Raw genomic sequence first — 18,267 nt, forward strand, 5'->3', positions numbered from 1 at the left:
ACCCAGCGGCTGCTCTGGGGCCAGCGGGACCCAGCAGCAGGCCCCCGGCCACGGCAGGGCAGGCGCAGCCCCCACCTTGCTCCCCTGAGGACCGGGCCATCCTCCCCCCAGCTGTCCCCAGGGGGCAGAGCCATGTTCTGCCTGTTAGCTGGGACCCCCCAGTAACCCCCCACCCAACACAGCACAGAAGGGAACCGGTCCTGGCCCCAGGGGAGAGCATGGGTGGGAGGCCCCAGGTCCGTCCATACCCATCCCCAGCCCCCAGCCCCGCTCATGGACCACTCGCTGGTGAAGCAGAGATGCTTTAATGGCCCCGGGGCTGCGCCCCCTCCCCGCCGCACTCAGTCGACCACCAGGCTGCTGCTGACCGCCGGCAGGAGCTCGAAGAAGCCCTGGAAGGAGACAAGATGTCAGGGTGGGCCAGGGCAGCGCTGGGGGACAGGCAGCAGCTCCCCATGGCGTCACGGCAGGCAGCTACTCTCGCAGAGCGCAGGACCGCGTCGCCATAGTAACTCATCACTGACTCAAGGCTGGCGCTGGTTGCCATAGGAACCATTTGGGGATGGCAGTCGCCAGGGAAGGCTGAGATGCGAGGGGGCAGCTCCGGAAGCAGCCGGTACCTGTGCTGCTCCAGAGGGAGGGGGAGCCCGGGGGAGGGATGGCCAGGCTCAGCCTCAAGGCAGGGGCTGGATGGGGACACGGGGATGTGGAGCAGCAGGGAGGAGGCTTTGGTGCGGGACAAGGGGCACGGGGCTCACCTTGAAGAGGGTGATGCTCTGGAGCACCCCCGAGGTGCAGCACATCTCCCGGATGGAGTGCATGGCCAGCTGTGGGCAGCCGATATCCAGCACACGCAGCCCCAAGCGGGAGGCCAGGATGGGACCGATGGTGGTGCCGCAGGGCGTGTCGTTGCGCACCATGAACTCCTGCAATGGGACAGGGCCTCAGCACCTCCCCACACTGCCCCACAGCCTCCCGGGCCTGAAGGGAGGCAACCTGGGATAGGGAAGCAGCACCATCCCCAAGCCACAGCACAAAACACCCCAGAGATGGGACACGCTCAGGCCAGGCCCTTCCCTCCTCTTCCCCAGCCTGCTCCCTGAGGCAGCCCTGGAGCTGGAGCCCCGGAGCAGCACCCTGGTGGGGCTGGACATGGTAACTGAGGGGTGGGAGTCTGGTACAGGCCCCCTCTCTGGAACACAGCTGCAGCCCAAGCTGGTAATGTTCATGGAGGGCTCACCCAGCCCCACTCACCTGCAGAGGGACACCCACACGGGCAGCGATGTCCCGGATGACTGCCTCGGTGACAGCCGTGGAGGCGTAGCGCTGGTTGCTGTTCACTTTGATGACGGGGCCCTGCACAAGGGAAGGCACCACCGGCCCGCCATTGGCACCGGGGATAGCCGGTGGCTCTGGAAACACCCGTGCCCAGCCAACGCCATCCCGCCCCAACCCACTAGTCTATTCTCCCCTCCCCAAGTGATCTGTGGGGACGGGGACAGCCCTGCTATAGGGACAACCCCAGCTCAGAGCAGAGGAGGGCTCCAGAGACAAGGCTGTAGTCCCAAGTGATTAACACCAGATGTGTGTCACAGATAAATTGTGCTGCAGGGCAAAGGTCTCCCATTCGAGTGCCATTGAGTTGCAGCCCAGGACGGTGCTCCAGGGAGCGGCTGGGTTTTTCACAGCGCTGCAGGACAGACGGACAGCTGCCATCCCAGCCCAAAGCAGAAGGCTGCCCTCACCTTGTGGAAGGCTGGACGATGATTCTCCTCATGCTTGTCCCTGCAAAAGAGAAGCAGGAGTTTCATGCTGCAGCCCTCCCTCCCTGCCACAACAAGGAATGTCTTGCCTGTACTCCCTAGGGAATTACAGGGATGCATTCCCCCAGCTGTCAGGGCTGCGGCACTGCTGAGACTACTCACACGTAGTTAGGGTGCACAGCGTGGGCCATATCAGCACTGATCATGTAGGACTTGGCCACGGCCTCCTCAAAGGCGGTCAGGTTATGTGGCGATGCCGAGATCCGGCGCAGCACCAGCTCCGTCAGCAAGGACTCCGCACCCTGCGCGCTCTCTGATCCTACCTGCCAGGGACCACCATCAGTGCGACCCACATGGCGCAATCCCCCCGCACCAGAGGGGCCGGTTGAGAGACAGGAGGCTCCCCAAAGCCAGCAGAGCAGCTTCCAACTGCACCAGTGCTCCCCACCCACTGCCTGGGCCATGCTCTGCAGGGGGGTAAGCAAATCCTTGATGGGGCCTGGGATCTGCCTCCTGCTAGGCACGGCTGTGGGAGAGCAAAGAACACGGAGCCCCTCCGTGTGCCACCACCCCATGGCTGTGTGTCTTGCTCACCTCCTCGTTGTCGTAGAGCGCAATGAGTCGCACGTTGGGCTCCTGGGAGAGGGAGGAGGGTGCCGCGCACGAGTCAATCAAGGCCTGCAGGGTTAGAGGGGAAAGGACACCAGCTTGAGTGCCACCCCATCCCAGGAAACCAGCAGGAATTTCCCCAGGAGAGCCCAAAGCACTAAGGAAGGGAGCTGTAGGCACACATTGCCCAGCAAGAGGAGGAGACACCCCTGCGAGCTGCTGGGAACCCCACATACCCAGCAAAGGGGGCAGCAGCCCCCATCCTACCCCAGATCCTCCAACAAGTCCGACTCATCCCATAGGAGCCCAGCACCGCCAAGCCAAGCTGGGGCTCCCAGGGGCCATGCTGTGACCCCAGGCTCCTTTCCCCCTCCTGCTCACCTGCAGGGCGCAGTAGCAGCTGTGCAGGTTGTCCAGGCGTGGAGAGAAGATGAACTCGTCGAAGGCACCTCCCAGCGTCTGCAGGCAGAGAGCCAGAGCACAAGCTTTGGGTCACCAAAAAGTACCTGCCACTGGGTCCCCCCTCAAATGCCAGTCCCCTCAAATCTGCCCCTCAGGAGCTGCCTCCTCTCATTCTGCTCAGCTCCCAGCCCTGGCATGCCCCAGGCAGGGGAAGCATGCCAGGTAGAACCTGTGCAGTGCCAGCCCGCAGGCTGTGTGCAGGCAGAGGGAGGTTCCTGCTCTTACTCACCGCTGGCTGTGTATCCGCCAGGCATAATTCCAGCTCCACAATCTGCTCTGGTTTCACCCCCAGCTGGGGGCAGAGCAGGGAAAGGAGGACAGGGCTGTGTCGCTCCGCCTGGCAAGAAAGCAGAGCTGTGGGCAGAGCCGGCAGTGGATGGCAGGGGAAACTCCCTGTTCCCCCTGGCAGAGCCATCCCACACCCCATTCATGTTGGCACGGTCCTCCCCCCTACTAACACATCCCGTGTGCAAGCCCCCAACTCACACAGGACCATTCACAGGGCGTAGCAAGGGGGTCTCTGCCCCCTGTGCGATCCCCCCTCCTTGCCCTGCAACTCCAGAGAGACTGAGAGCTTTATGGGGGCTGCACCCCCTTCTGTAGGATGGCTGCAGACCAGGGTGAGAACAGAGAGACGGCTGAGTAGACGTGTCATATACACAGCTCTGGGGCAGAGTGGAAGGTTACCAGCAGTCCATAGGAAGAAGGGGAACCTGCTGGCAGGTCCCTGAGGACTGGAGATCAAAGGTGACAAGTGTGAGGTCCTAGTAAGTGCCCCTGCTAGTCCCTAGCATGTGGCTCACCTGGGCTGCAGCACTGCAAGGTGTGGCCTCCATGAGCACCTCCTTTTCCAGCTCCTCCTGCACAGCAGTGGCCAGAATGGGAACCCTGTGTGGAGACGGTGCTGTTAGCCCCCAGGGCTTTGCTCACCTCTCCTGCTTGGGTCACACACAACCAACCCTTCCTGGGGTGCCCGCCTTGCTCCTCCGGGGAGTGACTGCCATGTCGAATGGAGCAAGGACACACAACATTTCAAGCACAGATCTACTGTGGAACCTCAGGGCACCCCAGTGTCCTTTACCAAGTCCCAAGCGTGAAAACACCTCCTGGGAGGACTCTCTGGGGCTAAGAAGAGCCATTGCAGACCTCCCAACTGCGCTGAGCAGCTGCCAAAGGGAGAGAGCTGAGGCTGGGCACCGCTCCAGCTGGGTCCCAGCCCTCCTGAGGGCTGGCCAGGGGTCGGGGCCGAGCCAGGCCTTACAGGTGGTGCTCGGTGTTGGGCCCGAAGTTCTCGTTGATGCTGCGCTGCAGATGGATGGCCAGGTGGGGAATGCGGAGGATGGGCCGCTCCACACGTACCAGGCGCTGCTCCAGGCGCCCCGTGGCCGGGTCCTGAAACACAAGGAGGACTGCTGGGGCCAGGGCTGAGAGGCTGCAGTAGGTCCCACTCTGGGTGGGAGTCACAGACCCAGCACCGGGGGCACACAGCTAGCCCGCCATGCCTGTCCCAAATCAGGCTCACCTTTATGATCACCCTCCCGGCCACGGTGAGGTCACGGTCGAACCACGTGTTCCAGATGCCCCCTCCATAGGTCTCCACACCGACCTGCACCGTGCCCACCTGCCCTCGCTTAGAGCGACGCTTCACCTGGGCAAGAGCAGGGGGTGACTGCAGAGCCCCAGGGACCGGGTAATTGGTGGGGACTGGGCAGAGGGCACCCAGGCTCTCATCGCCAACCCTGCCAGCGAGGTGCTTTGTGGGACAGGAGACACAGAGGGGACAGCAGCAGGTGGAGCAATGGCGGGGGTCAGCATGTGTGGTGGTCTGGGAAGTGTACGGACTGGGGGCACAGAGGGAAGCCAGGGCAGACTCCCTGGAGCTTGTGGAGCGTAACTGGAGGGGAAGGTGCCCGGCTGGCCGCCCTTACCCTCAGGCAGGGGCTGTCGGTGTGGGCCCCCAGCAGGCTGAATCCATTCCCGGGCTGGTACTGGCCGCCAACGGCGAAGGCGATGAGGGTGGAGAAGTTCCTGGTGATGAAGTACTGGGGGCAGAGAGGGGCAGGGGTGAGGGAGGGAGGGCCGGCCGGGCCGGGCCGAGGGCGCCCCCGCCGCCCCTCCGGGCTCACCTTCTGCGCCGGCCGCACCTCCCAGTGCTCCGTCTCCTTCAGCTCCTGGAAGCCGGCCTGCAGCAGCCGGCTGCGGCACTCGGCCACCACTGCGGGGCGGGGGGGGGGGGGAAAGAGCCGTCAGGGGGGGCCGCGCCGAGCGGAGGGCCGGGGAAGGGAAGGGGAAGGGGCCGGGCGGCTCCTCACCGTGGTAGGGCGAAGGGCTCCGGTTCACGAACTTCACCAGCTCCTGCGCCGCCGCCTGCGCGGCCTGCTTCGAGCCCTGCGCCGCCGCCTGCGGGCACCGCCGTCACCGCACAGCGCGCACACACCCCCCCCCCCCCCCCGGGCCGGGACCCCGCCGCGGGCCCGGGGACCACCCCCCCGCCCCCAACCTCGCTAGCCCCGCTCCCGCCCGCCCGGTACCTGCATGGCCGCCGCCGCGCCCCGCCCCGCCGCCACCGGCAGCGCGCCCCCTGCTGGCGCGGAGGAACGCGGCCGGGCGGCCCGGCAGTGCTCACCCCGCCCTCTGGACCCCGCGCCCCGCCAATCCGCGCTCCGCAATCCACGCTCCGCACCCCGCACCCCGGAGCGCACGCCCCGCGCCCTGCAAATCCACACCCTGCAGCCCGCATCAAGTTCCCTGCTCCTTGCACCCTCCACCTCGCGCCCTGCACCCCGCAGTCCACATCCTGCACCCCGCAAACCCGCACCCTGCGCCCCGCCCCACGCACCACACGTTCTGCATCCCGAACCATGCACCGCACACCATGGGATCCACACCCATGCAGCCTGCACCCCACAATACACGCCCTGCACCCTGCAATACCCACCCCATAATACACACACACACACACACGCGCGCGCCATGCACCCTGCACCCCACAATACACACCCTGCACCCCACAATACACACCCTGCACCCCGTAATCCACACCCTGCACCCCGCAGCATGCACCTCTCACCCTGTGTCCCGAACCATGCACCCCGCACCATGGAATCCACGCCCATGCACTCTGCACCCCACAATACACTACCTGCACCCTGCAATACACACCCTGCACCCTACACCTCACAAAACACACCCTGCACCCCACAATATACACCCTGCACCCCATAGCCTGAAAATCCATACCCCGCACCTTGCAAATCCACACCCGGCACCCCACAGCATGCACCTCGCACCCTGCATCCCAAACCATGCGCCCAACACCACAGAATCCACAACCGTGCACCCTGCACCCTACACCTCGCACCCTCCAATCCACACCCCGCACACTGAAAATCCGCACCCTGCACCATGTACCCTACACCATGCACCTCGCACCCTGCATCCCTAACCATGCACCCCACTCCATGGAATCCACACCCTGCACCCTGCACGCCACAATCCACACCCTGCACCCCGCACTCTGGTCAAGGGCCAGGCAAACCTGGTGCCTGCCAAAGCCAGGGCAGAGCTGGGGGCTGGGTGGGTGGAAGCTGGACGCAGCTGGGAAGGGCTGGAGGGGGAGCCAAGGGGCAGGGATGGGCTCCCCAGGGATGGTCACCCAGTGCTGCCCTGGGGTGCCCCAACGCTGGACACTGGGTGATTAGGGGCACCCCCAAAACAGGGCTTGGCCTGCAGCTCCCCAGGGGTGCAAGTTCTCAGGAGAACACACGTGCTTCCCAAAGGCTGGGTGCCTCTGGGGTGAGTCACTGGTGTAAGTCAAGCTGCACCCCTCCCCCCCACATCATTGCTGCTCCCCTGCCTTGGCACTGCCCAGCCTTCACGGAAAACAAGGCACAAGCCCTTGCTGCCACGTTGGGGACCAATGTCGCTGAGTGACAGCGCTGCATAGGGGTGCTGGGAGTTGGCACGGTGGTGGGGTGGACCCCAGCTGCCTGCCAGCCCCGGTGGGGACACAGTCTGGGCACATCTATGGGTTGAGACCCCTGGGCCTGGCATGGATCGGGGTGGCTCCTGCCCTTGGCTGGGTCCCCTGCATGGACTGGGTGCGGCAGTGGGGTTTTGGGTTTCCTTCAGTGCTCGTGCATCATTTTCCAGCAGGATCCTGTGTCTTCCCGATGATGGGTGTGAGGTCTTAGGAGGGACATGGCAGCCTGTTGAGCAGTGCATGGGACACAGGTGCTTGGTGCCAGCTGGATTCCCAGCTCCTGAGTCACCAGCGTGGGCACCCTGTTAGCCTGAGACTCCATCCGTGTTCTGGGGACTGGAAACTGGCGGTCCTGCTGCCCCTGACCCTAGGACCTGCCGTGCCGGGAGCTCATGACAGCCCTGGATTTATGCTTCCAGGCACCAGCACCTGACTCTCCCCCCCCTCAAAAGGCAACGAGCACCCCCACCGCCTGGCACCCCGCGAGCAGACAGCTGGAGGGTCTCCATGTCAACCACAGCCACCACAGGAAAACACAGGGCCAGCGCCCCGCCAAGACAGGACCAAGCCGGGAGCAGACACCCAGCACCCCATCTTGGAGCTGGACCACGATGTCCCTCCTGCTGAAGGGACATGGGTGCCAGGCAGCCATCCCCCCGCTCCTCCTGCAAGCATCAGTCCCCCTTGCTGCTGCAGGCATCCAGCTGAGGGCTGGGTGCTGCCGGGTGGTCCATCCCTGGGGCCATGCCTGGGGGACATCTGGGGACATTTACAGCATGGGTGCCTGGCTCCCCAAGCTGGTGGCTGCCTGGAATGGGTGGGTGCCACCCATCCCCCAGGATGTGGGTGCCTGGGGGAGATGGGTTCCCGGGGGGGTAGGGTGCGGGAGCGGGGGGTGCCTGGATCTGGGGTGGTCGGAGCAGGGGGTGAGTGACAGTGGCGGGTGTGGCCCTTGGCCAGCCCAGCGAGCAAAGGGCAGCGCCTTGGCATGCCGCAGCTATTCCCGGAACAGCGGGACTTCCAGAAAAAGCTCCCGATGGCTATTTCCGGGCGGGCTCTGACTCACCCCTGGCTGGATGCTGGGGGCTGCGCAGCACCTGCCATAGCCGCCCCCCACCCCGTCACCGTGCTCCTAGGAAGGCACTGCTCCCGTCCCCATCCCTCTTTGCCCCGCAGATCCCTCTGTGCAGCAGGGAGCCCCAGGCAGCTCTCCCGAACTGGCGCCAGCTCCTCTTCGGCGCGCTTTCACCCCACGCATGGGCTCATGCGTGTGTCCAGGGGTGCCAGGCAGGGGCAGGACAGGCGAGGAGGCGACACTGTGCCCCTTCCCACATCCCCTGGCAGCCCAGGATGGGGTGCCATGCAGGCTTCGCTCCAGGAAGCGTTCCCTGAGGCGGCGAGTGGCTCTGTGGATGGGCAGATGGAGCTGAGCCCTGCTGGAAGGAGTTAATGGAGAGATGGCCCAGGACAGAGCCTGTAAACACAGCCGGAGCTGCAAGGAAGTGCCGCCCCCTTCTCCTGCTGCCTGCCAGGCTGCCCGGACCCCCTCCCTGCCCGCCCTGCCAGGATGAGTGCAGGGATGGCACCCATCGAGGCGGCTCCCCCCGCCATCCCAGCCCACGTGTCTGAGCATGGGAAAGTGAAGTCACTGCCCGGGCATTGCTGGAGGCTGAGCGAATGGCCACCATGCCTTACGTGAGCCACCAGTGATGCAGCGGGTAACCGCTACCTCATCTCACTGGCATGGGTGATGCTATCGAGGCCTGCGGGAGGGTAGACGGACACCCCAGCATCCTCATGGACCACGAGGGTGGCCAGTCATCCCTACATCCACGTGGACTGCGAGGGCAGCTAGGCACCCACAGCACCCCCATGGCCATAGGGGCAGGTGAATGTCCCCAGCCTGCCCCTGGGCTGCGGGGATGCATGAATACCCCCAGCATCCCCATGGATCACAGGGCTAGCTGGAGACGAGTGATGGGGGCAGGCATAAGCCTCGAGCATCTGCACAGACATGGAAGTAGCTGGTTTCCTCCAGCATCTACATGGCACTGGGGGCAACAGATCACCCCCAGCATCCTCACGGACCACAGGGGCAACAACTCACCCTGAGGACCTACATAGGCCCAGGGGGGCAAGCAAACATCCCCCAACATCTGTACATGTTACTGGGGATAGCTGGACACCCCCAGCATCCACACATGCTGTGGGGGCAGCCAAGTACCCCCAGCATCCCTGTGCCACTTGGAGACAGGCCATCATCCCTAGCGTCCCCATCACTCAGGGACACAGTGGGGGACTGTAGGTAGCCAGACAGGCTGTGTGCCCATGCTGTCAGCCCTGAGCCCTGGGGTGGGCAAAGGCATGGGGGCAGCTGGGGTGAGCAGCGGGTGGGGGCTGCAGCCTGCAGGGCACCCACCAGCTCCTGGGACCCCATTGGGCCAGGCTGGGCTGCATTCCAGGTCGGGAAGGAGAACCATCTCCTATTTAGACAATAGCACGTGCCCTGGGTCCGTCAGCGCCGGGGAATGGGCCGCACGGTCCTTCCCTCTTAGGGTAAAGGCGCCTGGAAGACTCATGGCTGTAAAAGGAGCGGGATGGAGGGAGACGGCCAGGGGCCAGGAGGGAGGGGGATGGACACCCTCACTGCTTCATTCCCATCCCTCGGCTCACCCCTGAGTCAGGGCCAGGCATGAGGGCGCCGCAGGGGCCTCAGTGGCAGGGTATGGGGCTGAGGAGAGGCCAGCACCCCGTCCCCGCATCCTGCCTGTCTCCAAGCCCCAAGATGCCCGCAGCCAGGGGAGGCTGTCCCCGGGCTGCTTAAATCCTGGGGGAGCAGCGGGGAGGGAGGGCCGAGGAGGAGGGGCGGCCGTGGGATGCAGCTGGCTTCACTCACGGAGATGTCATGACCGGAGGGAGTTGTTTGACATTCCAGTTCCCAACTCCTTCCCGGCAGCAGCCTCATCCTAGGGCCTGGCGGGAGCTGGGGCTGGGCCAGTGCGGGGGCTCAGGGGCCGCTTCCCAGGCTCTGCCAGTCTGGGTCATCCCGGCCTGGGATGGAGCCTCGGGGAGGCTGGAGGGGACCCGGCAGGGTGGGAGCCCCACTGCTCTCCGCTTTTTGCAGCCCCTGGGGATTCAGCTGGCATGGGACGCCTGGGGACATATCTCTGGGATGGGACTCTGGCAGGGTCCCCGGTTCCTGCTCCTCATGCCGCCAGGTCCTGCATGCAGACGGGACTTTCCTAAGAGGTTGCGGAAAGTCCAAGGCATCCGTCCACTCTCTGCCGTGGGGCCCCTGCGTGCACAGAGCCATCCCGGAAGGCTGTCACAGCAGCTGAGGAAAGGCCACTTCAAACAGCTTGTCGTAGAAGGGGTTCAGGAGGATGCTCCTGGTTAACCCCTCTGAGCTGCTTCCCCTTCTAGCAGCAGTGCCCAAGAGCACACTTCCCCTCCCTGGGGCACCCCATCCTTGCACCCACCCGCTCTGTGGGATGGGGATGGAGACATGGTGCCGAGCACCGCTGGACATACCACCCTTGGGGGACCCATCCTCCCCACACCCCCAGCCGTCAGGGCAGTGGGATAGGGTCACGGGAAGGGACGGCTGAGCAGTATGGCTGGCACTCTGCTGGCCCAGACCCCTGGGGTCCCCCGCGCTGGTGCGGGCACCCACCTGTCCCTCTGCACCCCAGCCAAGGGCTGGCATGGCACCCTGCTGGCACTGGCGGGGCAGGCAGGGCACACGTGCAGGGCTCGGGGATGCGCAGGGTGCTCCTGGAGCAGGGCCAGGAGGAGGAAGGATACTGTCTGTTTTTCCATCTTCTCCCCTCCACACCCCACAAGCCCCCCTTCCTTCCACCCTCCCCCCTTGCGCTGGGATGAAACAAACCCATCTGGAAATACCTTCCCTTTTAAAGGCAGGCTCCGCCAGGCAGCGTGCACCCTCCGGGAAGCTGCTGCATTACGTGAGGCGGCCAGGAGGCGATCAGGGAATGGGGGGCTTGGGGGGGGTGGCAGAAGGGATGTGGAGCATCAAGCCTCTGCCCGCCTGCATGGATGTGGGGCCCAGAACTTTGGTGGCCCCCCAGGTGGCAGGGAGCAGCCAGGCAGGAGTGCCTCCCAGAGCCGGGGCAGTTGAGGATGCTCCTGTGGCCAAGCCCAAGCCTTTTCCATGTCCGTGCTGCCATGAGCAAGCCCTGGCACTGCTTGGCATCTGTGTCGCAGCCGGGGTGGGGGTGCAGGAGGTGCGGGGCCAGGCAGGGCTGAGCGCTGCTCCTGCTGCTGACTCACCCGGTGCCCAGTGGCACATCGGTCCCCTCCAGGGATAGAGGCGCTGGGGCTGTGCCAGCTGATGTCAGCCAAAAGAGCCCGGCTTGGGCAGAGCTGGGGGTAACCAGGTGTGCTGGGGGGGCTGAGGAGGAGGAGGTGCTGCCCAGGCAAGGGGCAACCCCCTGAGGGGTTCCCCCAGCAGAGCCGCCCTCTCTCGGGGTGTCCTCTTTAGCTGGCATGGATTTGTGCGTGGCCCTGTGAGGGGCCCTGCGCTGGCCCACACGAGGTGGGAAACTGCGGTGAGGGTCCTGGGGTGAACTGGGACATTCCCCATTCTGGGAAGATTTGGGGACCTGGGCTTTCTGTTTCCCAAAGTAGTGCCGGGCCAAGGGGGAGCCAAAGGAGACAGGGCAGAGCCTGCAGTGCTCCAGGATGACCTGGGGACGTTCTCCTGCTCTTGGGGTGACAGGGAGCAGAGAGGGGCTGGGGCTGCTCCAGGCAGGGTCCCCGTCCAGCCGTGGTCTCCACACGCCTGGCGCAAGAAGAGTTAACGGGGTGCCTCCTCCTGGCTATAAATACCACTTATGTCCCACGCGTATGAGCTTTGGAGGCTATTTTGGTTGGGTGCCTGTTGCTTTGGGAATGTGCTGGAGCGGGGACCTGGGGGGTGACGTCACTGTCACTGGGACCACTTCGGACCCAGCACCTGCTCGGGGTCACTCAGCAGCACCCCAAAAGTGCCCAGCCCGGGGCTGGCACTCAGCCCCCCCGTATCAGAAAGGGGGGTTTGGGTGGTGGGTCAGCACAAGCACACTCAGGGCAGGGGTCTCCCCGCATCACCCCCTCCCCAGGGCGCTCCCTTGCCCCCTGTCTGGGTGTGGGGGCTGGAGGCTGGCCCCACATGGAGAGCTGAGCCTGGTGCTCTTGCCGTGGGGCGGGTCAGGGCATCATCGGGGCATTTTGGGGTGCTCAAGGCCAATTTGGGGACTGTGACCATCAGACATGGGGTCTGGCTCAAGGGGTTCAAGTGACGGTGTGAAGGGCTTTCTCCCCAGCATCAGCCCAGGCTGTCTGTCTGTCTGTCCGTGTCCCCCATGGATGGCACTGCGCCCCGATGGGGGTCTGGGCAGCGCTGGGGGGCTCACCACTAGCCTGCCCCCCTTCCTCCCCTCGCACCCCCAGGGACAGGGCAGTACAGTGGGGGCCAGGGGGGAGGCTGATACACTGGCGGAGTCTGGGGGTGCCCGGGGGTCCATGGGCATCGTCATCGTCTGCCTGGGGGTCCACAGCATGGTGGTGCGGGCAGGTGAGGGGTGGTGGGCGGGGGCTGGTGGCCTTCCCCCCCCCCCGCAGCAGCATCCCCCGGCAGCAGGAGGGGCGAGTGATGTCAGCAGGATACAAATAGCGGCGGCGCGGGTCCCCTCCCGACGCCTCTCCGAGCCGCCGGCCGCTCGCCAGTCCCCACTGCCTGCTCCCTGCTCCGGCCTCGCCGCCCCACGCCACCGCCGCCATGAGCCAGTCCTACTCCTCCAGCCAGCGGGTCTCTTCCTACCGCCGCACCTTCGGCGGTGGCTCCCCGGTCTTCTCCCGCGCCTCCTTCGGGGGCAAGGGCAGCAGCGGCAGCTCCGTCACCTCCCGCGTCTACCAGGTGTCCCGTACCTCGGCCGTCCCCAGCCTGTCCAGCTTCCGCACCACCCGCGTGACGCCCCTGCGCTCCTACCAAAGTGCCTACCAAGGTGCCGGCGAGCTGCTGGACTTCAGCCTGGCCGATGCCATGAACCAGGAGTTCCTCCAGACCCGTACCAACGAGAAGGTGGAGCTGCAGGAGCTCAATGACCGCTTCGCCAACTACATTGAGAAGGTGCGCTTCTTGGAGCAGCAGAACGCCCTGATGGTGGCCGAGGTGAACCGCCTGCGGGGCAAGGAGCCCACCCGCGTGGCCGAGATGTACGAGGAGGAGCTGCGGGAGCTCCGTCGCCAGATAGACGTGCTCACCAGCCAGCGGGCCCGTGTCGAAGTCGAGCGGGACAACCTGCTTGATGACCTACAGAAGCTGAAGCAGAGGTGAGTGGGGAGCCCCGGCGTGTCCCTGTGGGCATCCATCCGTGCAGCTCCATCCCTAGGGATGGGGGGTGGCAGAGCTCGCCCTGGCAGCCTCTCGGGTGCTCACTGCTGTCCTTTCCCCCCATGCTTGGAGCCCATCATGGCCCCACTACTCTGTCCCCCTCGCCCTGTCCCCCAGGGTGAGAGAGCACCCCAGCTGTGCCTCTCGCTGGCTGCACCCACCTGCAGGGTACTTTGCAGGGTGCCAGTTCCTGGCATGTTGGCTGTGAGTTTTGGGAGAGAGAAGGGAACCTGTGACCCGCTCCGCCAGTGCTGGGTGTTCCCTGACCCATGGCGTGGCGCAGGCCGGGGGGGTACCTGGTCCCACGGTGTGGGACAGGGTGAGGGAGGTGCTCCCAGCCTGGGCATCTCAGCAGGGCACTCCAGATGGCCACTGCCAGCCCTCAGGAGGCACCCAGGCAGCAGCCGGCGGGCAGGACGGCTCTGGCAGGCAGGGGTGTCCCCCATGCCCTCCCTTCCAGAGGGACTGTGGCCAAGCTGTATGCCACGGGACCCCCAGAGCTTGGAGATCAGAGTGCCCCCCCCGGGATCCCCATCCCTGCTCGCACCAGGGAGGGCTGGCGAACCCATGGGTGAGCTGAGCCCTGCGGGACAGACAGACAGACGGATGGAGCCAGGCAGGCGGAAGAGAGTGGGAGGATGACACGGGGCAGGGGGGTGCTCCACCAGCTCCGGACATGCAGAGGGGAGGGGAGGAAGCAGCCACACTTCCGCAGGCCAGGGATGCTCCAGGCCTTGCGTGGGTGTCCACGGTGCCCCAGGAGCCGCGGGGATCCCCCAAGGACGCCGTGGGCCTGGCTGGTGGTGAAGAGGGGCCTGGGGCTGGGGGGAACAGCCACAAGGGCGGCTGAGCTGAGTGACCCCCCCGGGGACTGACCAGCGTGGGGGCACCTAGCAGCAGGAGCAGATATTCGGGGGGAGCCGCTTGCTCTGATGCTGATCTGCACCTTCCCGCCTGGCCCCCGTGCCCCGGGGACGCCAAGTCCCCATCTCCTGGGGGTGACACAGCCTGCTGCCTCCCCCCACAGCCCCAGCCCCTGCCCCAGGCAGCCGGTGCTGGGGTCCTGGTGGGGCAGAGCCCCCGATGCTGGGAGGCTGGAGGTGGCAGCATGGAGGACCCCTGAATGTCAGGGGAGGAGCAGGGCCCAGAACAAACGGGTGTCGGATTCCTGCCACCCTGTGTGCCAGCATCGTCCGGGCACCTCCATCTCCTCCCCACCGCCTTCCCCCCTGACCGGCAGCCGGCGGCACTGCCCCCTCCCCTGGCACAGCCCGGCCCCTCCAGCCCTGACCTTGGGCTCACACCCCAGTGGTCCCCCCTCCATACCCCCGTCCCACAGCATGGCTGAGACCCGCCTGTCCTCCTGCTCTCCCTGGGACGGCTCAGGGTCTGGCCCTCCTTGCCGGAGCCTGCACTCTGTCCCCTCGGCTGCCGGCCACTCTCCCCTATAAGGGCCGGGGCAGCGCGTGTGGCACCGAGCTGACCTCATGCCTTTGTGCTCTCTCCGGCGTTGACTATAATAGGGAATGGCAGGAAGAGCCCCTGGCCCCCTGCCAGCCCTCCTGCCGCCCGCTGGGAATGCAGGACAATCCGGCCGTCTTCCCACCGGGCCACGCTGGGCTCGGGGACAGCTTGGGGGGACATCGCTGCGGGGGGACGGGGGTCCCTCTGCGTGCCCCTGACCTCCCCTCTCTGCCCACAGGCTGCAAGAGGAGATCCAGCTGAAGGAGGAGGCTGAGAACAACCTGGCTGCTTTCAGAGCTGTGAGTACCCATCCCCCCGGCACGGCGTGGGACCCCCATCTCCCCTCCCACCCCGTCTCCCCCTGGCAGCCTGGCTCCAGCACTGGGGCATGGCCCTGGGCCCAGCTTTGCACCCTCCAGCCCTTATGCGTGGTCCCCGCACACCCCCGCCTTGCTAACCCTTGCTCCCCGTGTCCCCCCAGGACGTGGACGCGGCCACGTTGGCACGCATCGACCTGGAAAGACGCATCGAGTCCCTGCAGGAGGAGATCGCCTTCCTCAAGAAGGTGCACGAAGAGGTAAGTTGGGGCTGGCCCCCTTTCCCATGAGCACCTGTGGGGCTGGGGGATGGAGCAAGTGCCCTGAGGTGTCACCTTGTCCCCCCAGGAAATCCGGGAGCTGCAGGCTCAGCTGCAGGAGCAGCACATCCAGGTGGAGATGGACATCTCCAAGCCCGACCTGACGGCTGCGCTGCGGGACATCCGCGCCCAGTACGAGAGCATCGCTGCCAAGAACATCGCCGAGGCTGAGGAGTGGTACAAGTCCAAGGTGCAGGAGGCGGCGAGCTCTGGGCTGGCCGCGGCGTGGCAGGTCCTGGCCATCCCAGTGACCGTGCCCACTGACCCTGGTCTCTCCCCAGGTGTCTGACCTGACACAAGCGGCCAACAAGAACAACGACGCGCTGAGGCAGGCGAAACAGGAGATGCTGGAGTACCGGCACCAGATCCAGTCCTACACCTGCGAGATTGACGCCCTCAAGGGCACGGTGAGCCATGGGCAGCATCGGGGTGGCCCCCAGTTTCCCTGCAGGGACCTGCTGCTTGGGGACGTCTGGAACATCTCTGGGGTGGGGTGGGGTCTTCCCAGTGCTCTGAGTTGCTGCCGTGTGGGGACTCTTCCCCCAGATTTGTGCTGCAGGCTGGGCCTCTGCGAGGTGTTTTGGCAGAGCCCCAGGGTCAAGGCGCCGATTGCAAAAGGTGCCCCAGAGCGGGAGGCTGCCGGCAGGCGGGCGCAGGGCTCAGGGTGTCTGGTTGCAGGCTGGGAAGGTGGTTGCAAACAAACAGGGCACAACAGTCCTGCTCCGCCATGACCACGGTCACAGGAGCCTGCCAGCAGCTGCCAATGTGGCAGTGCCACCCCCCCAGCAGCTGTCCGCTGCTCCTGCACCTTTCCGTGTCCTCCCGCTGGGGTAGGATGGCTTTGCTGGGGGGCCTGGTTACCCCGACAGAGGGTGCTGGGGTTGCCCACCACCTGCCCAGCTTGCCCCTGCCAGACTCTGCTGCCCAGCGCTGGGCAGACGGAGGGTGATGGCCACCCATCATGGCCCCACATCAGCTGGACCCAGCCCAGGGCTGACCACGGCTCTTCCCGGGTCCCCGGCTCTCCCCTAGGATGCTCCCAGCACCCCCAGCTCCCACCCCAAGTGCCCCCTGTCCCCTCCGGGTCTCCCCCCTCGCTAAACCCCCTTGTCCCCCCAGAACGACTCACTGATGCGCCAGATGCGGGAGATGGAGGAGCGCTTTGCAGGGGAGGCCGGTGGGTACCAGGACACCATCGCCCGGCTGGAGGAGGAGATCCGGCACCTGAAGGATGAGATGGCCCGGCACTTGCGCGAGTACCAGGACCTGCTCAACGTCAAGATGGCCCTGGACGTGGAGATTGCCACGTACCGCAAGCTGCTGGAGGGCGAGGAGAACCGGTGAGCGTCAGGGGGGCAGGGCAAGGTGGGGGGAACCAGCAGGGTCAGCTGCTTTTGGGGCTCCCATCCCGTGAACAGCTGCCCAAGGACTGGTGGCGGCTGGTGCTGAGCTCTCCCCTCCATGTCCCCACAGGATCAGCATCCCCATGCACCAGACCTTCGCCTCCGCACTCAACTTCCGAGGTGAGCATCGCCCTGTGAGGAGGGGGGTCTGGGATGAGTCCCCGGGGTCCCCAGTGTGGGATTAATTCTCCCTCCTGGGGGGCTGCAACCAAGATCTCCCTCCTGGCGGGCTGCAACCAGGATGCCAGGTCAGGGACCCATGGGTGCCACTGGGGTGGGGGCACTTGGTTGGGTCCTGCCATAAGTTGTGTGTGTGGGGGTAAGTCAGGGCTCCTGAAGCCCCCCAGTGGCCCCAACCCCACTGCTGTGTCCCCATGTCACACGTCCCCGCGGTCCCATCCCCTGTGTCCTCCCGCCTGCAGAGACCAGCCCAGAGCAGCGCGGCTCCGAGGTGCACACCAAAAAGACCGTGATGATCAAAACCATCGAAACCCGTGACGGAGAGGTGAGCACAGGGTGGCACCGGGGGGTAGCGGGGAGGCAGGGGGGACTGAGCACAGTGCCTGTCCCCATGCTCAGGGCTCCGGCGCCAGCACAGAATGGCATCTCACGGTGCCTCTCTCCTTACAGGTGGTGAGCGAGGCAACCCAGCAGCAGCATGAAGTGCTGTAGAGGAGGCTGCCCCGGCAGCCCACCGGCACCTTCTGTCCCTGCCTCCGTCCCGCCGCCAAGCCCCCCTCCTGCCCCCCACTTTGCCCCCCGACGCTCCCCTGGCACCGCCCGAGGGGTCTCCCCCCGCGCAGCCCCCTCCAAGCCCCCCGCAGCCCCCGGGCTCTCTCCTTCGGCTTCGAAAGGCTCGCTCTGCTTTTGCAGCTTCGCAGCAGCAACGCCAGCGTCAGGATCAGGCCCGGGCCGGGGGGGCGGCAGGAGGGAGGGAGGGAGGGGACAGGCAGGAGGGGCTGGGGGGAGCAGGTGGTGGCCTGGGCCAGCTCCCCGGAGAGCCGGACGGTCCCAGCAGCGGGTTCTGGATCCCCCCGCAGCCCCCTCCCCACGCCGGGCACGGGCTTAGGGTTCATCCCGTGGGAGTGGGGACCCGTTCCCCCCCCCCACCCCCAGCACCACCGGCCTCCCCGGAGCTGGCATTTCTCTGGGTGGATGGCGGCGATGCCGGGGATGGGAGGAAGCGGGGCCCAGGCCAAGCCCCCCATTCTCCGCCCGGCCCAGAGCCAGGGTGCTCCCAGCCTGCGTCCCGCTCCCAGCTCCGGGGGGGCCGGGGCCCTGCGCTCCCCCCGGCCCGAGTGGCAGCCCCGTGGGGCAGAGGAGGGCAGTGCCCGTCCCCCCCATCATGGGGACCCCCAGCAGCAGGAGGCTGCGTGGGGCCAGGCTCGGTGAGCCGAGAGGGTACCCGTAGGTGGACACAGGAGAGAGGAGGAGTGAGTGAGTGGGAGAGAGGGGGGAGAGAAGGAGAGGAGCTGGAGAGAGGCCCGGGGGCCAGGGCAGGCACCCCCACCCCTCGCCCCACTGCACCCCCACCCCACCACGTCTACGTGACT

The 18,267-nt window shown here is 66.0% G+C and overlaps 2 protein-coding genes across 2 annotated transcripts; one reads left to right on the top strand and one right to left on the bottom strand.

Annotated features, from left to right (window-relative positions):
* Positions 1-289: 289 nt before the first annotated feature.
* Positions 290-5,413, bottom strand: DNPEP (aspartyl aminopeptidase). The gene is made up of 15 exons (XM_063342272.1): positions 5,366-5,413; positions 5,147-5,234; positions 4,961-5,049; positions 4,763-4,876; positions 4,357-4,482; positions 4,096-4,226; positions 3,638-3,722; positions 3,064-3,171; positions 2,754-2,831; positions 2,358-2,441; positions 1,926-2,086; positions 1,746-1,785; positions 1,255-1,356; positions 759-926; positions 290-392 (listed from the first exon to the last, which is right to left on the bottom strand). The coding sequence occupies exons 1-15, from the start codon at positions 5,369-5,371 to the stop codon at positions 342-344; spliced, it is 1,431 nt and encodes a 476-aa protein (XP_063198342.1). The 5' UTR covers positions 5,372-5,413; the 3' UTR covers positions 290-341.
* A 7,082-nt stretch (positions 5,414-12,495) lies between these two features.
* On the top strand, positions 12,496-17,531 carry DES (desmin). Its single transcript, XM_063342161.1, has 9 exons — positions 12,496-13,149; positions 14,913-14,973; positions 15,156-15,251; positions 15,340-15,501; positions 15,593-15,718; positions 16,431-16,651; positions 16,785-16,834; positions 17,137-17,219; positions 17,345-17,531. The coding sequence occupies exons 1-9, from the start codon at positions 12,596-12,598 to the stop codon at positions 17,384-17,386; spliced, it is 1,395 nt and encodes a 464-aa protein (XP_063198231.1). The 5' UTR covers positions 12,496-12,595; the 3' UTR covers positions 17,387-17,531.
* Positions 17,532-18,267: the final 736 nt, after the last annotated feature.

The sequence above is a fragment of the Chroicocephalus ridibundus genome, chromosome 7 (assembly GCF_963924245.1).
Source record: "Chroicocephalus ridibundus chromosome 7, bChrRid1.1, whole genome shotgun sequence".
Lineage (NCBI taxonomy): Eukaryota > Metazoa > Chordata > Aves > Charadriiformes > Laridae > Chroicocephalus > Chroicocephalus ridibundus.

Excerpts from the sequence above, each read along its gene's own strand:
- DNPEP (XM_063342272.1), bottom strand. Across the intron at positions 2,832-3,063 it reads TGGCGGATACACAGCCAGCG|ACGCTGGGAGGTGCCTTCGA; the intron begins GTGAGTAAGAGC and ends CTCTGCCTGCAG. Across the intron at positions 927-1,254 it reads GTGTGGGTGTCCCTCTGCAG|GAGTTCATGGTGCGCAACGA; the intron begins GTGAGTGGGGCT and ends GTCCCATTGCAG.
- DES (XM_063342161.1), top strand. The coding sequence starts at position 12,596 with ATGAGCCAGTCCTACTCCTCCAGCCAGCGGGTCTCTTCCTACCGCCGC. Across the intron at positions 15,502-15,592 it reads AGGAGTGGTACAAGTCCAAG|GTGTCTGACCTGACACAAGC; the intron begins GTGCAGGAGGCG and ends GTCTCTCCCCAG. Across the intron at positions 16,835-17,136 it reads CTCCGCACTCAACTTCCGAG|AGACCAGCCCAGAGCAGCGC; the intron begins GTGAGCATCGCC and ends TCCCGCCTGCAG.